The sequence below is a fragment of the Equus quagga genome, chromosome 12, assembly GCF_021613505.1.
Source record: "Equus quagga isolate Etosha38 chromosome 12, UCLA_HA_Equagga_1.0, whole genome shotgun sequence".
In the NCBI taxonomy this organism is placed as follows: Eukaryota; Metazoa; Chordata; class Mammalia; order Perissodactyla; family Equidae; genus Equus; species Equus quagga.
In genome coordinates this window covers 36892105-36915523 of record NC_060278.1, presented here as the reverse complement: position 1 = coordinate 36915523, position 23419 = coordinate 36892105, and the positions used below count along the sequence as shown (strand labels likewise).

The window sequence follows — 23419 nt, the reverse complement described above, 5'->3', positions numbered from 1 at the left end:
TCAAACACACCCAGAATTCAACCTCCTCTCCGCACCCTGACCTAAGCCTCCCAGGCCTCTGGCCCGGCGTATTCCAGCAGCCTCCTAACTGGGCTCCTGGCCTCTGCCCTGGCTCCTCTGCAGTATATTCTCAACAGAGCAGCCAGAGCAAGTCGGCCAAACATACGTCTGGGCACGTTACTCCTCCTCTCAAAACCTTCCAAAGGGTCACCGTCTCATTCAGAATAAATAAATGCCCAAGTCCTCACTATGACCAACAAGGCCCCATCACTGGGCCCAAGTCACCTGCCTTCAGCTCCTGCTGCCCTCACCCCCACCTGCTGTACCCTTGCCACACTGGACTACTTGCTGCTCCCAGACCAGGCCGCTTGCCCTTCCTCCTGCAATGCTTTTGATCCTGTTCAAAACTTACCTCTGCAGTGAGCCCTTTCCTGGCCATCCTGGCTACAACTCCACCCCACTCTGGCTTGACCCACATCACTCTCCACATGAGCCACACCACTGGTGTCATGTCTACAGTGTCAGTCGGGGCATGGCTTTTGTCTATTTTGTTCACTTCTCTAGCCCCAGGGTCTAGAACAATGCGCAACACAAACCTTGCACTCAATAAGAAATGTAGCTTACTGAGTGGATGACTATAAAAACAACGAGGACAATCGCTGACTTCAAAACATATTACAAAGCTACAGTAATCAAAACAGCATGGTACTGGTACAAAAACAGGTGCACAGATCAATGGAACAGAATTGAAAGCCCAGAAATAAAACCACACATCTATGGACGGCTAATCTTTGACAAAGGAGGTGAGTGCATACAATGGAGAAAAGAAAGTCTCTTCAACAAATGGTGCTGGGAAAACTGGAAAGCCACATGTAAAAGAATGAAAATTGACCATTCTTTCTCACCATTCACCAAAATAAACTCAAAATGGATCAAAGACCTAAAGGTGAGACCTGAAACCATAAGGTTTCTAGAAGAAAAGGTAGGCAGTACACTCTTTGACATCAGTATTAAAAGGATCTTTTCAGACACCATGTCCTCTCAGAACAGGGAAACAATAGAATAAACAAATGGGACTTCATCAGACTAAAGAGCTTCTTCAAGGCAAATGAAAACAGGATTGAAACAAAAAAACAACCCACTAACTTGGAAAAATATTTGCAAGTCATACATCCAACAAAGGCTTAACATCCATAATATATAAAGAACTCACACAACTCAACAACAAAAAATCAAACAACCCAAGCAAAAAATGGGCAGGAGACATGAACCGACATTTCTCCAAAGAAGATATACAGATGGCCAATAGGCACATGAAAAGATGTTCATCATTGCTGATCATCAGGGAAATGCAAATCAAAACTACACTAAGATATCACCTTACAACCATTAGAATGACAAAAATAACTAAAACTAATAGTAACAAATGTTGGAGAGGTTGTGGAGAAAAAGGAACCCTCACATACGGCTGGTGGGAATGCAAACTGGTGCAGCCACTGTGGAAAACAGTATGGAGACGCCTCAAAAAATTAAAAATAGAACTACCATACTATCCAGCCATCCCACTACTGGGTATCTATCCAAAGAGCTTGAAGTCAGCAATTCCAAAAGTCCCACACACCCCAATGTTCATTGCAGCATTATTTACAATAGCCAAGACATGGAAGCAACCTAAGTGCCCATCAACAGACGAATGGATAAAGAAGATGTGGTACATATATACAATGGAATACTACTCAGCTGCAAAACAGAACAAAATCATTCCATTTGCAATAACATGGATGGACCTTGAGGGAATTATGTTAAGTGAAATAAGCCAGCGAGAGAAGGATAATCTGTGTATGACTCCACTCATATGAGGAATTTAAAAATGTAGACAAAGAGAATAGATTAGTGGCTACCAAGGGAAAGGTGGGGTGGGGGGTGGGCACAAAGGGTGAAGGGGTGCACCTACAACTTGACTGACAAACAATAATGTACAACTGAAATCACACAAGATTGTAACCTATCATTAACTCAATAAAAATTAAAAAAAAAAACAACGACAACCAGGAACTGCCTAAAACTTGGGCAAAGAAGGCCAAATCTGTAAGAACTCCAGGGATCAGGGGAGGCTGGTCCGTTAACCATTCCTAAAAGGACATACAGCATCACGTCAGGAAGAAAACTCCCCAGGACACTGTACAAATATCATATATATTTTTATCAGCATCAACAGAGGCCTTCAAATGCAAACACCTTTTCTACTTTGAATCAGCCTCCAGGGTCCCATTATGGACCACCATGTGGCTACTCCTAACTTTAACACGATGACTTTCACATCTAAGCTAACATGACCGACACTAAACTGTGTTTTCTGCCTTAACCAAGTCTCTCCTATGAATGGTCTCAGGTATGTGAGCAGTAATAACCTGAGAAAAAATCGAAAAGTAAATCATTCTATTCCTTCCCCCACCTTGTGCCCCCCAAAACACTACAACACTGTCTGACACTCCTTCTTTTTTAAACAAACTTAACAAAAAATACATCTGCTGAACATGCTCCTTTGGGAGTCAGGGCTACCTAACACATTTAAATGACCAGATGCCACAAATCATTGAATTATTGGCCCTACGTGTCTACCTTACAGTTACCAAACTGAGATTCCAGTAAACTTACGTTGCAGCTGCCGGGAAAAGAAAAAGCAAGCAAAAGCAAAGCCATCCAGCGTGACAGGTGGAATTAAACCAGATGAAAGCTCCCTTCACAGACGCGGGGGTACTGGAAGGCAAGCCACTCCTTACCAGGAATGAAAGACCCAAAACTGCCGCGGAAGAAAACGAGAGCCAGGGTACAAATGCTTTCAGGGCTACTGACAAAGATCCAAAATAACTGCCAGCAAAAATTAAGGAACCGTCGCCCCTAGACTGGCCAAAACACCAAAGCCCCGCCCTCAACACACACACTTTGTATTAGGACCCCAAGAAGTTAAGACACGACGAGAGACATTCAGTTTCTATTTTCAATCATAGAAAAAGAATCTTGAATGACCCTTCGGTCACTGAAATAAAAATTAAAAAGGGGTTGTGTGCTGTGGGTGTTGGAGCACGTTTCTCCCCTTCAGCCCAAAATGCGACTTCGTAAGAGTTAAAGGGTTTCCGCTCAACTCCTAGCAGGGGGTGGCAGGAGGGGGGCAAAGGCGGTTTCCAGAACCAGCTCCGCCCAGCGGCCCTCCCCCCGCCCGCTGCCCGTCCCCCTGCTCGTCCCAGCGGCCCTCCGCTTTGGTGGCCCAGGGTTTCCACGGTTCGAATCCTGGGCACGGACACGGCACCGATCATCAGGCCATGCTGAGGCGGCATCCCACATGCCACAACTAGAAGGACCCACAACTAAAATACACAACTATGTACCAAGGGTGGGGGGGAGCTTTGGGGAGAAGGAAAAAATAAAATCTTAAAAAAAAATTATGTACTCATTAGAGCTTGAAAGATAGTGTAAAATATTTCCAAAGAGGTAAGAAATAGGTGAATTTCCAGAAAAGAGAAAATATTCTAGTATTACATTGAATGTGTTAAAAATCCTTGTTTCCCTTTTTTTCTCCCTGGAGCGTGTGTAGTAATATTCTGAGATTTGTTCTTTTCTTTGGGTTAAGGTGTTCACAAATGGAATTCCAGGGTTTAGACTTGAACAGCAGAAGTGTTAAGTATGATTACTTGTTTATAAAACAATTTCTTGCCATGGAAATCATAATTAATTAATATCATTATTTTCTGGACGTATTAAATTCATGTGGGTTTTTCTGTTAAAGGAGAAAAATGCCTTACAATTTTTTTTTGCTCCTTTCCACACAAACAGTGGGTTTGTGTGAAGTTGCTGGATTGTTCAAACACTGGGTTGTGTCATTTACAAGAGCACTGTGGTCCAAAGCCATGTGGCCCAGAGCAGAAGCCTGGGGGATGCAGACGGACCGGAAGAGCGCCGGGACCCGCCGACACCGGGCTGTCACACCCGCGCCGGCCTCCCGCGCACGCCGCCCCGCCCGCTCCGCCAGAGGGCCCGGCTCCGCCCCAGGCCCCGCGGCCGGGCCACGCCAGGGGAGTCGCCGGCCGCCGAGGGACGAGACGAGCGCAGCCTCCGGGGTCGGCCCGCGCCTGTGAAACCCTCACCTGCGTCCACCCTCCCGCTCTGCCCGCGACTGAGCGCGCCGTCGCCCTGACGGTCCTCCAGCGCGACGCGCCGGGCCGCCTCCGGGCGGATCCGACGGAGCAAAGATGCGGGGCGGGCAGTGCGCCGGAAGTGCGCCGGTCGCCATCTTGGCGTACGGCGGGGCGCAGCGCGGAGAACACGCCGGCGCTGTCTGTTCCCGGGCGGCCTGAGTCGTTCGCTCCGAGGGCTGCAGCAGACCGTCGGGGCAGCGGAAGCAAACCCAGGGGCAGGCTCCTCAGCTTGCTTTTTGCCCATGGCCACGGGCGAGGCCATCTTGCTTTACGGACCGATTTGGTGCGCCACGACCCTGCACCGAGCCGCGGGCACCCGAGCCCATCTGCGCTGCTGCGACCCCCAGGCTACGCCCCACTGGGTGCCGGGGACTTGGTGAGTGCCGAAGTCCGAGGGTTGACCCGGCGGGCGGGCGCCGCGGGGACCCGCTCCCACGTCCCGCAGCCGTGTCGCCGCGTGTCCTCCCTTCGGGGCGGTCCCGCTCGGGGCTTGGGGCGGCCATGCGAGTGGCGGAGCTTGGTGGCTGTGCGACAGCTCGAGGCCGGGGATCGTGATCCGCCGCCGGCCGCAAAGTCCTCCCACCGGCCGGGCAAGGGGGAGAAGTCGCCGTCTCCATCCACAGGTAACGGGGCCCCTCCCGCCGCCGCCGGGTCAGCGCCCCGCACTGGTCCAGCCCGAGGCGGGTGGCACTCTATACGCAGGGCCTTGGGGTCGGTCCAGGGAGTGAGTCAGCGCCGGGTGCTGTGTGACCTTGGCCCGCACCGCCGTCTCTGGGCCGGGCGCCTCGGGCCACCGCAGCCCTTTCGCGGCCGCCTGGCGCCCACCTTACGGACTCTACGACCCTCTCATCCCCGCCCCGCGGCCACTCTGCCCCGCATTCATTTAGGTTGGAGTAGACAATGCCCGGAAACAGTGTATTCCTTAGGTCAGTGTCCTCTTGGGTTTGCCGTGACTTTTCTGCTCCTCGTTGCGGGGAGCTTGCCTTGATCTCTGCCATCAGCAATGCAGCTGAGCAAATGCAGCTCGTCCCTCCTATATGGACACGCCTCCCAGGCGCTCTGTTACTAGAAGGGCCCCGGCACTCCAGGGAAAGGCGGCTCTGCGGGTGGAGGTGAGTCCCGGAGAGGCTGGGTGGAGCGGGGCGCACTCCTCACCGGGAGGCCGACCCCGCGGACTTGCAGAAGGGGCTCCTCTGGCCACTTCTTCCATGGGCTCCGGCCGCAGAGTGAGGGGTGTGTTTTCCCAGTGGCCTGGCTCCCTTCATGAGGGTTTCTGGAATTGAGCTATTTCAGCGAGTCCTTTCCTGCAGTCCGCACCGGACGTCCCAGAACAGTGAAAGGAAGAAATGCTGCTTTAAAAACCTCCTGGCAGATCCTTCTGTTTCATGTTTCAGGGTGTTATTGAAGTTTGAAAGACCTGAACGACCCTTGTTACCTATAGTCTTATTGGAAGTTTACAGTGGTTTTCTCTAAGGCTTAAGTTGTTACACTCTATCCAAAGAGCTAGTAACATGAGCTTATTTCAGAGGTCAGCCACCGAGCTTCCTTGACAGTTTCCTTCAGAGCGTGTCTCCCCCAATTTTTTCACTCTTTTTGAAAATGAGGCAGAGCCCTGCCGGGAAGGCTGCTCTTGGTCTGCCTCATGGTCTAAAGTGCTGTGGGGGCAAAGGAGACGGGGTCTTTGGGAAATAGGCTCACAGAGCTTTGGAAGTTTAGAAGGTCGTGTGGCTTAGAACTTCCTGAGGAGCTAGTATCCACCCTGGTCCAGAGCGGCCTCAGATGGATCAGAAGGCCCTCTGGAATGACCACCCCCACCTCGCCATGTGCACAGTTTGGTCTCAGCAGAAATCTTACCTTTATGAGAAGAGGTGATTATTGCGTATCTCAGTCAGTATCTTCCAGGGGCTGGTTGCTTTTTAAAGGGAGCAGGAACACAGAACCACAGCTCTTGAGTCTGACCTCCTCATAGAGGTGGTCTCACTTCCTCAGCTGCTTGAGCCACGGCTGGGGCCAGGCACCCTGATGAGTGTCTGGGATGCTCTACTGGCCAACACCTGGCCTAGCTTTGAAATAGGGGGACCAGCCCCCCTCGTTTTAGCACCCAAAGTCCTGCATCCCAGGCAGAGGAGAAGGATTGGGCAGCCGTGAGCTTCCAGGAACTATTTCTGGGGCTTCCTGAAGCCCTTCCTATTGTCTTGATGCCCTCCTGTGCCGTCTCTCTGAGCATGCGTGTCCTTCAGGGCATTTACCACAGCCTGGGAGGAGCTCCCCACCTTCCTTCCTTACTTCTCCTACAGACTGTGAGCTCCTTAAGGTAGACAGTGGGGCTTTCATCTTTTCATTCCAGTAATAACTTGCAAGTAGGTGTTCCTTAACTCTTTACTGAATGTTTAAGTGGGTGAAGTAGATACAGGTGTTTGCAAAAACACTTGCTTTGCTTTTATAGTTGGTCATTTTAGGGGGAGACATTTAATTCTTTCTTTCTAATTATTTTGTCATTTGTCCTGCAGGTTCCCCCTCAAAGACTCAAAATGTCTGATCCAGTGGTTAAAAGCTGTTCAGAGGGGTAATTGCACCCCCACTAAGTATTCTTGCCTCTGTAGTGAACATTTCACCGGAAACAGCTTCTCCAAAAGGCTCAGGGTCAGTCCTGCATGCTGAAACCACAGCCCTGCCCTTCGTCTTTAACCTGACTGGGAAGATGGGGCCTGGAAGCCATGGCCACCCCAAGAGAAAGGACACCAGGAAGGCCACGGGGGGCCCGAGGGAACATGCGAGTGAAGCAGAAAAGAAATGAGCTGCAGGTTCACTGTCGTCCTTGAGTGAAAACCTGAGGGCTGGCCGAGCCCAAGTCCTGCAGGTTGAGGGAGCCGCTCTGCAGGGGGAAACCGCACCCGGGGCTGCCTAGGAAGCCACCCGTCAGGAGTGGGTGTGCAGGCTCTGGAAGGAACTCCAGGAGACGGTGTGGCCGCCACAGTGTCAGGCAGCCGGGCAGAAGCAAACACGTCTGCTGTAGATGCTGGCGATGAGACCCACTTCCCCCGCTGGGGGCCTGCTAGGTAGAAGTGGCATTTCCGTGGGGGACTTTACCCCCAGGATTGGAGCGTGCAGATTTATTGGGTCATTTCATTCTCAGAGGTTCTCCCCTAAGCACACTCGAGAGGGGCCATCTGTTCACTGAGAGCCTGTCTAGCAAAGGACCTGCAGGGAGACGTGAAGCCCGGCTGCAGCAGGACCAGCCTGGACTCAACAAGGGCTTGGTCTGGAGCCCCCAAGTTCTCATTCACGGCGATGCCTCAGAAGCTGTCCCAGAGCCCCTCCGCACCTCCAACAGGTGTCACCCCAAAGCCAGCGGTGGAAGCTGTGAGAGTGAGCACAGTGACACCAGCCACACGTCCCTCAACAGGGTCATCCCGTCAGCATCAGGGGCCCGAGGACTCCTCGACCTGCTGCTTCGCCTCCCGGCAGAACAAGAGCAGGGGTACTGCCTGCAGGAGCAGGTAGAGAAGAACGGCGAGCTGGAGACCCTGCAGCAGAGGGGCAGCCATCCCGACAGCCAGGCACACACGCTGCAGAAGCTGGATGAGCTGAGGAGAGTGGGCTTCCCCTCGCTGAGCAGCCTGCTGGCCCCCAACCCAGGTCAGTACCCGGGCCTCGGGCTTCCCCACTGCGTGCTCATTACTGGGGGGTGTCCTGCTCTGCAGCGGACGGCCCCTGAGCACTTTTGTGTGCAGCATGCCCCCTGCCGCCTCAGGAGAAGTCGCTGCTGGTGGCCGTCCCTCGCGGGCAGGGAGCCCAGGTTGGAGAACTTACCCACTCGCTCCAGGGTGCTCGAGAGGCATCTGTGGCTGTGGGGGTTCAGCTAGTGGGAAAGGAGGCAGTTCAGCAGCTGGGAAAGCCAGAACTGCTCAGTGAACGGCGCCTGGACAGTTGGTTTTCCACCTGAACGGGGGCAGTCAGCTTCTAGTGCATCCCTTACACAAATGAAAATTCCAGGTGAGTTGGGATCTAAGTGTAAAATAAAATAGACATAGTAAAGTATTAGAAAAGTTATAGGAGACTCTTAAAGTCATGGGGAGGTTCTTTCCATTCATGCTTTAATGAGTATTCTTGAAGTGAAGTCATTTTGAACATTTTAATAATTTCTTTAAAATTTTAAACATCTGTTTGAGTAGAATACATTCTCTTTTGTAAAAATTAAAACACTACAGGAACATATAAGCCAAGAAGTGGTGAAAATTCCCATTTCTCACCCGCCTTCCAACTTTTATTCCTTGTCACTAGTAAAATTTGCTGTGTAATCTCCTAGACTGTTTTCTGTGCTTTACATACATATTTCTCTACCCATACAAATAGGTTGGATATATTTTTTATATGTTTATTGGCTATGTTTCTGATTTTCCTCCTCATTTACAGTTTAGTACTTGTAAACATTGCTTTCTTGATGTTCTTTACATGTTGAGGATATCATCTTTTGTCTGTTATATATCCATAGAAAACATTTCCCTACCATATTGTTCATTTAATCTGGATCAGTGCTTGTCTTCCAGGATGTAAGTAACACTTCAGGTCGGAAACGGCTCTATATGACAGGCTGTTCAGGACCTCCTGGACCCCCAGGGCAACAATCATTAGCAGAATCCAAAACAAGAAACAAAACCCATCCTGTGTGTTTCCAGATGCATCCTAGGGAAGAACAGCTCTAGTTGCAGACTGCTGATGTCCTGGTCAGAGTTATCCACTTTGTCCTAGCATGGCGAAGCTGTTTTTGTAGTTTCTCATACCTTATGGTACTGTTCGGTGCCTTTGTCTATTCCTCTTGGTCAGACTCCACAAGGTTTGTCACTACTACAGGTCTGTGCAGACAACCAACCCTTAACTCAGGTCAACGCTGTTGTTTCTGCCTCATGAATCCTCACCTCTTTCTACTGTCTTCAGTTTTATTGTGTCATTGTTCGGGCTCCTGGAGGGAAGAGCTCAGCTTCTTCGTGTACAGTTGACACTTCCTGATATCTGCAGGGGAGGCCGTGTCCCTTCTTTCCCTTTGTCCCCACGCCATGGATTTGCCTCATGCTGCTCTCATTGCTGTTCATTTCTAAAGAGTTTGTCCTTTCAGTCTGGATTCCCTCCTTAAACCGGAGGGATTTAGAAGGGTGTAGACAGTTTTTCAAGTGGATAGATGGGGGAAGGGAAGCCAGTTTGTTTGTAATTATTTTTTAATTTTGTTGCTTTAAGGTCCAGTAATGTGATCACTGAAAGATATCTGCTTTCTGGAATCTTTAGAGCTTTCATTGTGGCTTAGCACACAGTCCATTGTGATGGCTGTTTCACTGTGGTCTGAGGACAGAACATCCTCTCCACTAGTTGCTTGCATTGCTCCCCCTCAGGCTAGGCTGGATCCAGCTCATTTGTGTTATCAGCAGATCTGTTTCCTAACTTACTGTACCACCTGACTGTGGGTTTCTAGGAGAGGGGAGGTCAGTCTCTCCCTGTGATTCTCGAGGTCCCCGTTTCTTCTTGTCTGTCCAGTTTTGCTTTATTTGTCAAGAACATGTTGTTAGGAACATAAGTGTTCCTGACTGCTATCAACTCAGAAAACCACTTTTGTCCCATTTAAAGTCTTATTTCCTTATCTCCTTATTTTCAACCTTATTATACCCCTTTATTTTATAGCTGTATTTTAACTTAATCTGAGAGTCTTTGTCTTTTTATAGAGTAATTTAATCCATTTACAATTGTGATTATTCATAAGTTGGGATTTGGGCCTGGCATTTTATTTAGTTTTTCATTTGTTAGGCTTTCTCACTGTTTTTTTTTTTCTATTTGTCTAGTGGGTGTCTTTCAGCTTTCAGGAACAACCATTTCAGCCTCTCTTCCTGTAAGTGCTCAAAGGGGACCAGTTCCTGTGTCCTACATCCCAGCTCCTCACCTTGCGCTCCCCAGCTCAAGACGGTCTGATCTTAGTTCTGTGTTCTTACTTTCCCCATCAGGCAACTATGATTAGATGTAAGTATACATTTTATGGGTTACTTTATTCACTGCTATTTATCGTAGCCAAATTTTTCCTCCTTTTTAGAAATATTTAATGATCTTTTTGGAACTCGTATGACAGTAAAATTTTGAGAGAACTCGAGTTTGAGATACTCATTGGGTACTGATGCTGGGAGCCAGCACCCAACCTATTAAAGCCACGTCTGTGTGTCTGCAGTGTCTGGGGAGGTCAGAGATGTTTGAAACCATGGAATAGAAGGAACTTTCTTGGAGAAACCGTGTAGCTATAGAAGGGACCCGGGCCCAGCCTAGGAGCAGGCAGTGTTTGTGGAGGTGCAGCTGAAGAGGGTCCAGGAAAGGAGGCTGAAACGGTGGAGCATGGAGTCCCGGGAGCCAGGAGGGGACAAAGGTGTGGCAGAAAGGAGGGGTGCTCAGCTGGCTGGGATACAGCTCTGATCAGAATGGAGGAGAGATGCTGGACTTTGGTCACATGGGATCACTGGTGAGCACCGTCTCCTTGGAGTGGTGAGAATGGAGCTGGGCCTAAAGTGCGTGAAGGAGGGCAGTGGAGGGCAGTAGGGGTGAAGCACTTTGCTTAAGAGGTTTAGCCATGAAGGGGAGTCGGGAAAGTGGACAGTAACCAAAAAGGAGCCTGGGTCCAAGGGAGAGTTTTGTTTGTAAGGTGGAGACAAGCGAACAGGTGTCTGTGCTGCAGGTGGCACCGGATGGAGAGGAGGAGCCTGAGGGCCAGGGAGGAGTGAGATGGGCCCTGAGGAGGTGCGGGGCTGGGCTCCTGGGCTCTGCCGCCCGGGGAGGGACAGAGAGCAAGGGGACAGATGCTGCGCTGGTGGAAAGGGCGCCCTGCGCCTCTGCTCCTTGTTCCTGGAGTGTGAGGGGGTGCTGGTTGGGAGTGGAGGGGGGATGCAGGAGGCGTTAGGGGAGCAGCAGAGGGAGGGCGGGAGGGAGAGAGGGCGCACTGGCTTGGTCTCCAAGGCCCACCTGGAGCCCCCACTGAGATCCTTGGTCACCACCTGCTGTCTCTCTCTGATGTTTTCCTCAAAAATGTCTGCTTTCTTGATGGTTCCCAGGGCTGTTAATGAATTTGTTTGTCAATGAGGAATCTTTGGGTCATTTTTGAGGGATTTTATGTTGAAGGGGCTCTACCATGTTTATTCAGTTCATCATCTTTAGCCAATCCCTTTGTTTTGAGACAGATTCCCTGTAACAGAACACCTGGGCCAGTGGCTGGCGGGTCACAGGGTTCAGGAAGTTTGCCCTCTGGAAAGCCGGTGCTGACGGGCATTTTCACAGGATGCGGGGCTGCGTCCCTGAGCCCACTCCAACCCCGAATGTCTTGGCATTGTAAATTCTGGGGCAGTTCTGTCAGAGTCCATCGTTGGCATTTCTGTGACCAGTGAGGGCGAACATTTTTCCAGGTTCAGTATCTCTGTTACTCCCCTACCATGCCGTCGCCCGCCTTGCTTCCTGAGCTCCCAACCTTCCCGATGTAGCCAGGACGTTCACGTCTATCGGGTGTGATGGCACTTTTCCTCTGTGTGCCCCCCGAGTGCATGTTTCAAAAATGGCTGTTTCCCTCTCGTTCCTGGATTCACTGTACATGTAATCTAGAATTAATGTGGAATTTTAAAAAGGTTTTATTTGGGAAAATCCTGAACACATACAAATTAAACCAAAAAGTATGATAACCCCCCCATGTCCCAGCTTCAACATTTACCAATATACTTATATTCTTGTTTCATCTGTATTTCTACCCACTCTGTAACTTCTGTTGATTATTTTTAATTAATGGATTGTTTTTAGGAAAGTTTTAGATGGACGGAGAAATTCAGCAGGTAGTACAGAGCATTTCTCCCTCCTTCCCTACAGTTTCCCCTACTGTCAACATCTTGCGTGACCACTCATGTTGGTGCATTCATTCCTTACAAGTGATGAACCGATATTGATACAGCGTTAATACCTAAGCCCATCAATTACAGTAAACTTCTCTGTCTTGTACTTGGATTTTGACAAATGTATAATCTTGTGCATCCACCGTGACAGCACCCTACATAAGAGTTGGATTCCCCTAAGTAGCCCTGCCCTCCGCCTGTTCATCCCTTGCCTCCCAGCCCATGGCAACCACTGATGTTCGCAGTCATGACTTTTCTAGAATGTCATGTAATTGAAATAGATGGATACTATGGAATAGAGTATGTTGCCTTTTCCAGTTGGCTGCTTTCACTTAGCAATACGTATTTAAGGGTCCTCTATGTCTTTTTGTGGCTATTTCTTTTTTTGTTTTCCTTTTTTTATATTGAGTCAAAATCCACATAACAAAAACTGTACCATCTTAACCATTTTCAGTGCTGTTACATCCATCCATGTTGTTGTGCAGCCATCACTGCCATTTATCCCTGTAACTCTTGTAAATCTGAAACTCGGTCCCTATGAAAAAATAATTCTCCCTTCTCTCCTACCCCCAGCCCTTGGCAGCCACCATTCCACTTTCTGTCTCTATGATTTTGACTACTCTAAGTCCTCATATAAGTGGAATCAGACAGTATTTATCTTGTTGTCGCTGGCCTATTTCACTTAGCATAGTGTCCTCAAGTTTCATCCATGTTGTAGCATTTTGCAGAATTTGTTTCCTTTTTAAGGCTGAATAATATTGCATTGTTTGTATTTACCACATTTTGTTTCTCCATTCCTGGGTCAGTGGATACTTGGATTGCTTCCGCATTTTAGCTGTTGTGAATAATGCTGCTGTGAACATGGGTGTACAGTATCTCTTCAAGACCCTGCTTTCAGTTCTTTTGGGTATATACCCAGAAGTGGAATTGCTGGGTCATATGGTAAGTCTATGTTCAATTTTTTGAGGAACTTCCATACTGTTTTCCATAGCAGTTGCCCCATTTTATATTCCTATCAACAGTGTATAAGGGTTCCACTTTGTCCGCATCCTCGCCAACACTCACTGTTTTCTGTTTTTTTGACAGCAGCTGTCTTAATGGGTGTGAGGTGGTATCTCGAGCACCTCTTCATGTACTTATAGGCCATTTGTAAATCTTCTTTGGAGAAATGTCTTTTCAAGTCCTTTGCCCATTTTTGAATCAGCTTGTTTCCTTGTTGTTTACTTTTAGGAGTTCTCTATATTTTCTGGATATCAATCTCTTGTCAGAAATATGACTTGCAAATATTTTCTCCCATTCTATGGGTTGCCTTTTTACTGTATGGATAGCTCCTTTTGACGTACCAATTTAAAAAATTTTCCTTAAGTGCAGTTGTCTATTTGTTTTCTTTTTGTTACCTGTGTCTTTGGTGTTGCATTCAGGAAATCATTGCCAAGTCCAGTGTTGGGAAGCTTTTGTCTTATGTTTTCTTCTAAGAGTTTTATTGTGTAGATCTTACGTGTAGGTCCTTGATCCATTTTGAGTTAGGTTTTGTACGTGGTGTTGAATGAGAGTCCAATTTCTTTCTTTCTTTCTTTCTTTTTTTTTGGTGAGGAAGATTGGCCCTGAGCTAACACCTATTGCCAATCTTCCTCTTTTTGCTCGAGGAAGAGTGGCCCTGAGCTAACATCTGTGCCCATCTTCCTCTAATTTTATGTGGGTCACCACCACAGTATGGCTTGATGAGTGGTGTAGGTCTGCACCCAGGATCCAAAAACTGTGAACCCAGGCCACTGAAGCAGAGTGTGCCAAACTTAACCACTATGCCACTGGGATAGTCCCCCAACCTCATTCTTTTGCATGTAGATATCCAGTTTTCCCAATGCCATTTGTGCAGAGACTGTCCTTTCTCCAATGAATGGACTTGGCACCCTTGTCAAAAATCATTTGACCATATATATGAAGGTTTATTTCTGGGCTCTCTGTTTTATGCCATTGGTCTCTATGTCTTTGTGCCAGTATCATACTGTTTTGATCACTGTAGGTTTGCAGTACATTTTGAAATCAGGAAATGTGAGTCCTCCAGTTTGGTTCTTGTTCAGAATTGTTTTGGCTATTTTGAGTCTCGTGAGATTCCATATGAATTTTAGGGTGGATTTTTCTATTTCTGCAAAAACATCACTGGGATTTTGATTGGAATTCCATTGACTTTGTGGATTGCTTTAGGAAGTCTGGACATTTTAACTATGTTAATTCTTCTAATCCATGAGCCCAGAATATCTTTCCATTTCTTTGTGTCTTCTTAATTGTTTTAAGTCTTGTTTTGTGACCTAACACGTGATCTATTCTGGAAGATATTCTGTGTGCCCTTGAGAAGAATGTGGATTCTTCTGCTGTTCAGTAAAATGTTCTGTATATTGTCTGATAGGTCCATTTAGTATTTAATGTTGTTCATGTCTGCTGTTCCTGATTTTCTGTCTGGATGTTGTATCCATTGTTGAAAGTGGGGTATTGAAGTCTCCTACTGTGTGCAACTCATGTAACTGATAAGGCTCTAGTGTTGAGAATATATGAAGACCTCTTAGAACTCAATAATCAAAGACAAAGAAGTCAATGAAAATGAGTAAACAGTTGGAATAAACATTTCTCCAGGAGATATACAGATGGTCAATAAGCACAAGATAGATGCTCAATATCATTAATTATTGGGGAAATGCAAATTAAAGCCACAGCCCAATACTATTTCACACTCAATATGAAGGCTGTATTCAACATAATGGAAAATTACGAGTGTTGGTAAAGATGCAGAGACAGGGAAACCCTCATACATCACTGGTCAGAATGTAAAATGATGCAGCCATCTCAGAAAATAGCTTGGCATTTCTTAAAATCTTAAACCTAGAATTACTATCAACCTGGAGAGTCCCATGTTAGGTATGTGCAAAAGAGCATTGGGAACATATGTTCAAAGAAAAACTTGCCCATGGACCTTCAAAGCAACATTATTCACAATGGTCCAAAAGAGGAACAAATCCCAATTTCTATCCAATTATGACTGCATAAACCAACTGTGGCGTATTCATACTGTGGGGTATTATACAGCCATAAAAAGGAATGCATACTGCTACATGCTAGGCTGTGGATGGATGTTAAAAAATGTGTGCTTGTGGAAGCCATCCACAAAGACCACACATGGTTTGATGCCATTTGAGTGAAGTGTCCAGAATAGGCAAATCCATAGGGAGAGAAAACAAATGAGTTGTTTCCATGGGCTTGGGTTAGGAGAAAATCAAGTGCGAGTGAGGGTGGGTTTCTTTTAGGGGTGTTGAGACTGTTCTGCAATTAGATAGTAGTGACAGCCACATGACATGATCATTGTACTAAAAGCCACTGAATTGTATACTCTAAAATGCTTAAGAAGGTGTATTTTATGTTAAACAAATTTTCTTGCATAAAAATTTTAAGTCTATCAGGTTATTAATCTTAATTTAGTTAATTTGATATTAATTAGGGTGGTTAATAGAGTTATTCGGGGTAGGGCACATTGTAGCCAAGAGAGTGAACATCTGATTAGGGCTATAGTAGCAAATCCTGTAATTATACCAGCAACAGTGTGAAATCCAGTCCATAGTCATTGTCCCCAACTTGAAGAGACCAGCCAGCCATGAAAATACATCAGTGATCTTGGGGACCCTGGAAATCTGTTCAAAGATTTAGGAAATGTTATGCAATATTTTAACCTCTTGGGCCATCTGGTGGAGGTAGGTTTGAATTTGTGAGTTGTCAATGTACATGCGGCTAGTGGTCCATGGGAGGGAACAGACCCCTCCTTCGTTGGCCAGTATAGATAGTCTAGGGCCACGCTGTTTTCTAAAACCATTTAGACAGGAGACTCAAGAGACTGTTTCACAAGGGCCAGGACGGGGTCTTACGGAGTTGTTGTCCATGTCGGGTTAAGATTGTCAGTACTTCTTGGTTGGCCTCAGTTACCTGATTTTCTGTGGGTAGGGCCTCTGTACCTGTGCCCAGTCCACTGAATCCTGGTAGAACTGAAACACCCAGTACTATAGGACTGACAATGTCCCTGGGTTGGTGGTAGCCAGTCAGGACAGGAAACTCAGGGCACCTGCGACCTGAGGGGTGCATGTCTAGAAGCAGGCTGAGAGACAATGACGCATTGCAGAGTGTAGCCTGGGGACAGCTGGTCGGAGGGCTGGGGAAGAGAGGAGCACGCTAGGGGAGAGCCTTGTGATATCGGCCCACGGTAAACGCCAAAAGTTGGTGTAAAATAGCCATTAGGGATCTTGGAGGTAAGACCAGTAATTTGTGCCCATTCACTGGCTACCTGTGCTGTATGATTTCAGGGGGTATGATTAAAGGGTATGTGGGCCAACACCTGTTTGTGCCTGGGCACAAAATCACCCAGGTGGCCTCGAAGGCTACCCCGAGAAGACCCCTCAAGGGGCACTTGGGGCAGAAATGGGTGGATGTTTGAAGGAAGCTTGGGGCAAAGATGATGCTGTTCAATAGAGTTGGCTATAGGTGAGCACTTAAGCTGGGGGGCAGGTGATTGAGGGCCAAGTGACAGGCCCTGTGACTTCTGAGTCCCACTGCACAGGCAGCCCCCTCAGCCCACTGGACATAAATGGTGCTGGTGTTGGTGAAGTGTCTTGCTGGCACTGTGGAAAGTAGAGGGGAGGTGTGGGGAGGAAGTCATGGTAGTGTCGGGAGCATTGTGTTGTGGGATTACGGTGTTGAAGGGAAGGACTGGAGCCAGGTAGAGTGAATGTGCGACCAGCAATGGTCAGTGAAGGGAAACCCGGGTGTAACTGGGGAAGGCAGAGGACAAGCAAAAGTCGTGTGTTAAAAACAAGAGACAACAGGCCCAAAGGGAGCCACTTAGGCTAAGCCCCACATCAACAAACCGAGACTCAATTACACTTTCGGCCCTCCCAGGAGTGGAATCTTGCACCAGTCCATCGGGAATCGCCTGACGAGCACTGGGTATGTCATCTGCCTGAGAGAGCCCTGCCATCCCCTAAAGGAAGGTAACCTTGCAATAACCAACCTGCTTTCTTGTCCAGTGTAACTTCCTTGCTCCTGCTCCCTTCTGCCTATAAAAGTCTTTCATTTGTACAGCTCCTTGGAGCTCCTTTCTCTCTGCTAGATTGGATGCTGCCCGATTCATGAATTGTTGACTAAAGCCAATATGATATTTCAAATCTACGCTGTTGAATTTTGTTTTGTAACAGTTTGGTGGCAGCAGTGGGATCCGAAGGAGACTTCCGATGGCTTCGGGGATGAGAAACAAGGCGTTGGTACCCATAAGACCTTTGAGTTCTCCTTCGTTTTTGCTGTTTCCAAAAACTGTGGGTTGTTCCTCTTGGATACAAGATCCACTGTGTTTGTGTTGAGCTCCCGATCTAAGTGGCTTTCCAGACCAGGGTTAAGTGGTCAGTCTAGACTGACAGGATGCTGTAACAGAGCATGAGTCTTAGCTCTTGGTTACTCCGCAGGCTTAGCAGGTCAGCTTGAGCTGGTAGATGGTTCTACCAGGAGCCTGAGTCCCTGGCCCTTGGTTAGTCCACAGTCCCCATGTGTTGGGGTGTGATAGTTCAGCCTGCAGTCCCCACGTGGTAGGATTTGCTGGTTCAGTCTGTTGTTCTTGTCAATGGAGATGAGTGGAAGAAATGTGTGCTCCATCCACACCCAGTCCTTGAAAACTTGCCACATGCGTTTTACATGCATCCCCCTCTGTTGACTATCGAGTTCTGGGGAAATGGTGAAGGCACCATGTGGAGGAATGGTGGGTTTCTGCATGACTGCATGGAAGAGTGCCGCCCCCTCAACCTAAACAACCAGCCGGCACTTCTAGAAATGAAAGACATCCCATCACCATGGATTAGAAGACTCCTTATTGTGAAGGTGTCAACATTATCCAAAGAGATCAACAGGTGCAGTGCAGTCCTTATCAAAATCCCAATGACAGTTTGTGCTGAGATAGAAAAGACCATCCTAAAATTCTTATGGAATCTCAAGTAAGACCAGATACCCAAAAGAATCCTGAAAGGAAGTGCTAAGTTGGAGGACTCATTCTTCCTGATTTAAAGCTTGCTACAAATCTACAATATCAAAACAGCATTGTAATAACATAAAGACAGACATATAGACCAATGAAACAGAATTGAGAACCCAGAAATAAACCCTCCCCTGTGTGATCAAATGATATTTGACAAGGATGCAAAGATTATTCAGTGAGGAAAAGACAGTCTTTTCAACAAGTTGTGCTGGAAAAGTGGTTGTCTACATGCAAAAGAATGAACTCTGACCCTTACCTGACACCATATGTAAAACTAAATTCCCCATCGATCAAAGACCTAAATGCAAGAGGTAAAACTATAATACCCTTAGAAGAAAACGCAGGACAAAACTTTACAAAATTGGATTTGGCAATGATTTCATGGGTATGATACCCAAGGCGCAGGCAATAAAATTAAAAAGTATGTACACTGGACTTCATGAATATTAAAACTTTTGTGCCTCAAAAGACATTATCAACAGTAAAAACAACCCACATGATGGGAGCCCGTATTTGCAAACCATGTGTCTGACAAGGGCTTAATATCCAGAATAGACAGACAACTCCTAACCTCAAACAACAAAAAAACAACCCAAATTGTAAATGAACAAAGTACTTGAATAGACATTTCCTCAAAGAAGTTAATGCGAATGACCAATAAGCCTATGAAAAGATGCTCAACATCACTAATCATTAGGGAAATGCAAGTCAAAAATGCACCTGACATTCATTAGGATGGCGTATATCAAAAAGAGAAGAAGAAAGGAAGTGTTGGCATAGATGTGGAGAAATTGGAACTCTTGTGCACTGTGGTGGGAATGTAAAATGGTGTAGTTGCTGTGGAAATCAGTATAGCAGTTCCTATACGGTATACGGTAATTCTATTACCGTAGGACCCAGCAACTCCACTTCTGGATATATACCCCCAAAAGAATTGAAGCACATTCTCAAACTCATATCTGCACACCCGTGTTCATAGCATCATTACTCATAATAGCTTAAACATGGAAGCACCCCAAGTGTCTGTCCAGGGATGAATAGATGAGCCAAATGTGGTATGTCCATGCAATGGCATATTATTCATCCTTAAAAAGTAAGGACACTCGAGATATGGTACACCATGAACTTTCAGAATATTATGCTAAATAAAATTAGCTGCAAAAATACAATCTTGTGTGATTTCCCTTATAAGAGGTACCTGAAATGGCCACATTCAGAGAGACAGTAAGTAGAATGGTGTTTGCCAGGGGTTTGGAGGCGGGAGGAATGGGAGGTTGCTGATGAATGGGTATAGAGTTTCAGTTTTGCGAGATGAAGAGGGTTCTGAAGATGGATTGTGGTGATGGTTGCACAGCAATATTATTGTGTTTAATACACTTAAAATGTACTTAACGTTCTTAATGATATGTACACACAAAAATGGTTAAGATGGTAAATTTTATGGGTATTATAGGTATTTTACTTCAATAAAGATATATTTTAGGGGCTGGCCCTGTGGTTGAGTGGTTAAGTTCGTGCGCTCTGCTTCGGTGGCCTGGGGTTCGCCAATTCAGATCCTGGACATAGACCTACACACCGCCCATCAAGCCATGCTGTGGCAGCATCCCACATAGAAGAACTAGAATGACCTACAACTGGGATACACAACTATGTACTGGGGCTTTGGGGAGAAAAGAAAAAAAAAAGGAGGAAGATTGGCAACAGATGTTAGCTTAGGGCCAATCTTCCTCACCAATAAAAAAAAAAGAAAGCGTACTTTAAACAAAGCAAAACCTGTATTTTAGTAAAAATGGGAAAATCCAAAGAAATGAGCAGAGGACACCTTAGTCTTGCCATTTGTACTCTTTCATTTTGACCCTGATATTCTGTCCCAGCAGTTTTACCTGAGACAACTTTGATCAGAGCAAATGTTTTGATTCTGTGCCTAATAAAACCTTGAAATCAGACTTAGACAAAACATGTAAAAATTTGTCTTGAAATGCATTTTTCAGAGCAAACTTTTTAAAAATTTGAATTTATTTTTTGTGTTAGTTTCAGATGTATGACATAATGATTTGATATTGTATATATTGCAAAATGATCACCACAAAAAGTCTAATTAACATCTATCATCATACATAGTTACAAATTTTCTTTCTTGTGATGAGAACTTTTAAGATTGACTCTGTTACCAACTTTCAAATATGCAGTACAGTATTACGAATTCCTTGATCGATTTCTTTAAAACATAGTCCAGTAAAACAATTCTGGTGTATCCGTTTTTAATTCACTGGAATTATTTTTTATCAGAATCAGTTATTTTTCATGCAAATGGCTGGGCTTTTTTTATCCACATCATAACATAGTGAGTACAGATTCTTCTATTTTAGGTTTTGTTTAGGTGTCATCATTCTACCAAGTCAGTTTTCCTGAATCTCATTATTCATTTCAAAGTGTGATCAGATGTATTTCTTGTTTCATGGATGTTTAGTCAGTGATAGATTTTACCAGGTGCCATTTTAACCATTAGCAGTTGTATTTTGTGTGCATTAATTTAACTACTAATATTTACCATGTAGGCTCTAAGTCTTTGGGGAGTTTACTGGGGGGACTTCTTTGATTTGCAGAGATTCCATTTTGACTCGGCTCTTAAGGCACATGCTGTTTCCTCAGAGGCTCTGCAGCCCCGCTCCGTTTGTGAAACAGAAAGCGTGTGCTCAGATCTGCTTCCGAGGCCCAGGCAGGTGGAAGCACACAGTGCCTCTGATGGGCCTTTACCAGTTTGGAAGCAAGGTTTGCTGTTCTCTGTGTGAATGAATGAACAACCTGAAAGAGAGGCCGTGGTAGATGCCCGGATGCCCAGTTTGCGTGGCAGTGACATTATCTCCTCCTCTTCAGCTAGAAGGTTAATGTAGGAGGGAGCACTGGTCGTTTCCACTGTTTCCCTCTCCCTTCCCCTTTAGAATAGAGAACCCGCTTTCCTTCAGGCAGCAGTCTCGAACAAACTACAAGATAAAATTCCTGACCTCTCTTGCAGCTAAGAGTGACCAGAGGAAGTTCAGGCCAGTGTGTGTGACCAGAAGTCTGCTGTGGGACTGTGGGGAGGCTGCTCAGAGGGAACTGACCTAGCCGGGAGGACCCGCTCGGCCCTCCTGTTCTCCCCACAGTCTGGAATGCAGACAGGGTTGCTGGTCAAGGTTGGAGCTCCAGCAGCCATCCTGGACCATGGACAGCCTCGAAGATGGAAACCACATAGGAAAATTCTGGAGCAGAAAGACAGATGATCTGTGAACTGCAATGGTGGGAATTCTGGGATTAATTTGTACTGCCAGCCTCTAGGGGTTTTTTTATATGAGAAAGAAACAACTCCCTCCTGTTCGTGCCAGTTATTTAGTGTTTTCTAGACTACATAGCCAAATCTAATCCTAACCAATGTTGATGTTTTGCCATGGAATCCCTGTGTGACCTTCGATGAGATAGGACCCTTCTCTGGGACATATCCCCTTGTGCATAGCGTCAGAGCAGGTGTGGAGGCAGATGGCCTGATTGTGATATCTGGTGCTTTTACCCGGCTGACATCTAGGTTCTCTTCCACTGGGAACAGATGGAGGTGCAGGCGGTGAGGTGGAGGCAGGGCACCAAGACCTGCCTCAGGGGCAGAGCCATGGGTGTGTTGTCCATGCATGCATGGCAAGGCTGGGCTCACATGTGCGAGCTGTCCTCGGGCTGGCACAGGGCCCCTTTTGCTGCAAGTCTTGGACACGAGGCCTGGTTGACTGGCAGGTTGTCCCCCACTGTTCCCCTGTAGTAGAGAGCATTCTGTGTGTCTGCTCACCCGAACATCAGCCCATGTGACACCCCATCCAGTATCGGTGGAGCCTGATGACCTGTCCTGGCTGAGCACGTGCTTATGCTTGCACATCTTACCCCACACTGTACAGTTGGGAGGTGGTCAGTGTCCAGAAGATTAGAGAGAGCTCCAGCTTCCTTGACCAAGGCTCAGCCTCTTCCTTTCAGGTTTCTTTTGGAAATGAGAGGCCTTAAGATCCTAGAGGATTCCCGCCTACCCCCTCTCTATTCGGGGCCATTTTCCTTTCCGCATTTTCGCATGTGCCCAGGCACACCCACTCACGCTGACCTCATGTGGGGACGAGGAGGTGCAGTCAAAAAAGAGCAGAGACCAGGGAAGTGACAAGGCAGGAGAGAGAGAGATTGGAGGCAGCTCTCCCACGGGGCAGTAGTGTCCATTCTCCTAGATACGTGCCTGGGGGCGCAGAGATGGGCAGAGGGATCCCCAAGGTTCCCAGGTCTCTACAGATTCCAGAGCCGTCCCTGGCCCAGCCTGGAAAGGACAGGACTGGGGTCCTGCAGTCCACCTCTGTGAGCGCCTGGAAGTGTGATGAGGCTATCCTCCCTTTGCAGACCTTGGGTACAGGAGAGAAGCCCTCAGTGAGTGTCCTCCTGTATAAAGTGGAGAGCACCCAGCGGGTGACTCCAAGGGTTCCATGGCTCACAGCGTGTCTGTTGGACTGGCTTCTCCGTCGATGACCCACTGCTCTGAGAGCCTGAGAAAACGCTTTCCACTCCCTGGAGATCCTTTAGAACCAAGGAGCCCTGGGGGCTTGGGTTGATGAGACTTGGGATAAGGAAGAAGCCAGAGCACCGGACACCAAGTCCAGATTCCAGGGAGAAGACTAGTCCTTGGTGGATCCTCGGTGTCCTTATTACGAGGTGGGGAGGCATCATTGTCCTGGCTGAGGTTAGGGTGCCTCATGAGTGAAGAGGACACCCTGGTGGGGGACAGAAAGATGAGGGGAAAGGCAGACTCCTGAGATTCCCCCCACTCCCTGGAAGCCTGCAGGTCCTGCTCTTCTACCCCGGGACACTGGAGACCCTCTGCCTTGAGGACACCCAAAGAAAGTGTCCTTTCTGCTTGGGGGAGTTCCTGCCTGGGCTGCAGTGCTAGTGCTGGCCACCAGGGGGCACAGGCTTCCAGTGTCAGTGGTGGCCACTGAGTTTTTGTTCTTTTCGATTGTATTGAGATATAATTGATATACAGCACTGTATAAGTTAACATTGCTGTGTGATATATTTGAAAGTGGCTAAGAAAGTAGGTCCTGAAATTTCTCATCACCAGGGAAAAAATTTTTTTTATTTTGGTGTGGATGTTGACTAAACTTATTGTGGTAATCAACATGTAATATATGTAGATCAAGTCTTTATGCCGAGCACCTACAATTTACATGGTGGCCACTAGCGTTGCTTGGGCTCCTGGAGGAGCGAAG

At 47.1% G+C, this 23419-nt stretch overlaps 1 protein-coding gene across 1 annotated transcript; it reads left to right on the top strand.

Annotated features, from left to right (window-relative positions):
• The first annotated feature begins 249 nt into the window (after positions 1-249).
• Positions 250-17298, top strand: LOC124248154 (translation initiation factor IF-2-like). The gene is made up of 6 exons (XM_046678007.1): positions 250-419; positions 2666-2757; positions 3890-4819; positions 6707-7835; positions 10028-10202; positions 17033-17298. Exons 1-4 carry the CDS (start codon positions 250-252, stop codon positions 6733-6735), a joined length of 1221 nt encoding a protein of 406 aa, XP_046533963.1. The 3' UTR covers positions 6736-7835; positions 10028-10202; positions 17033-17298.
• Positions 17299-23419: the final 6121 nt, after the last annotated feature.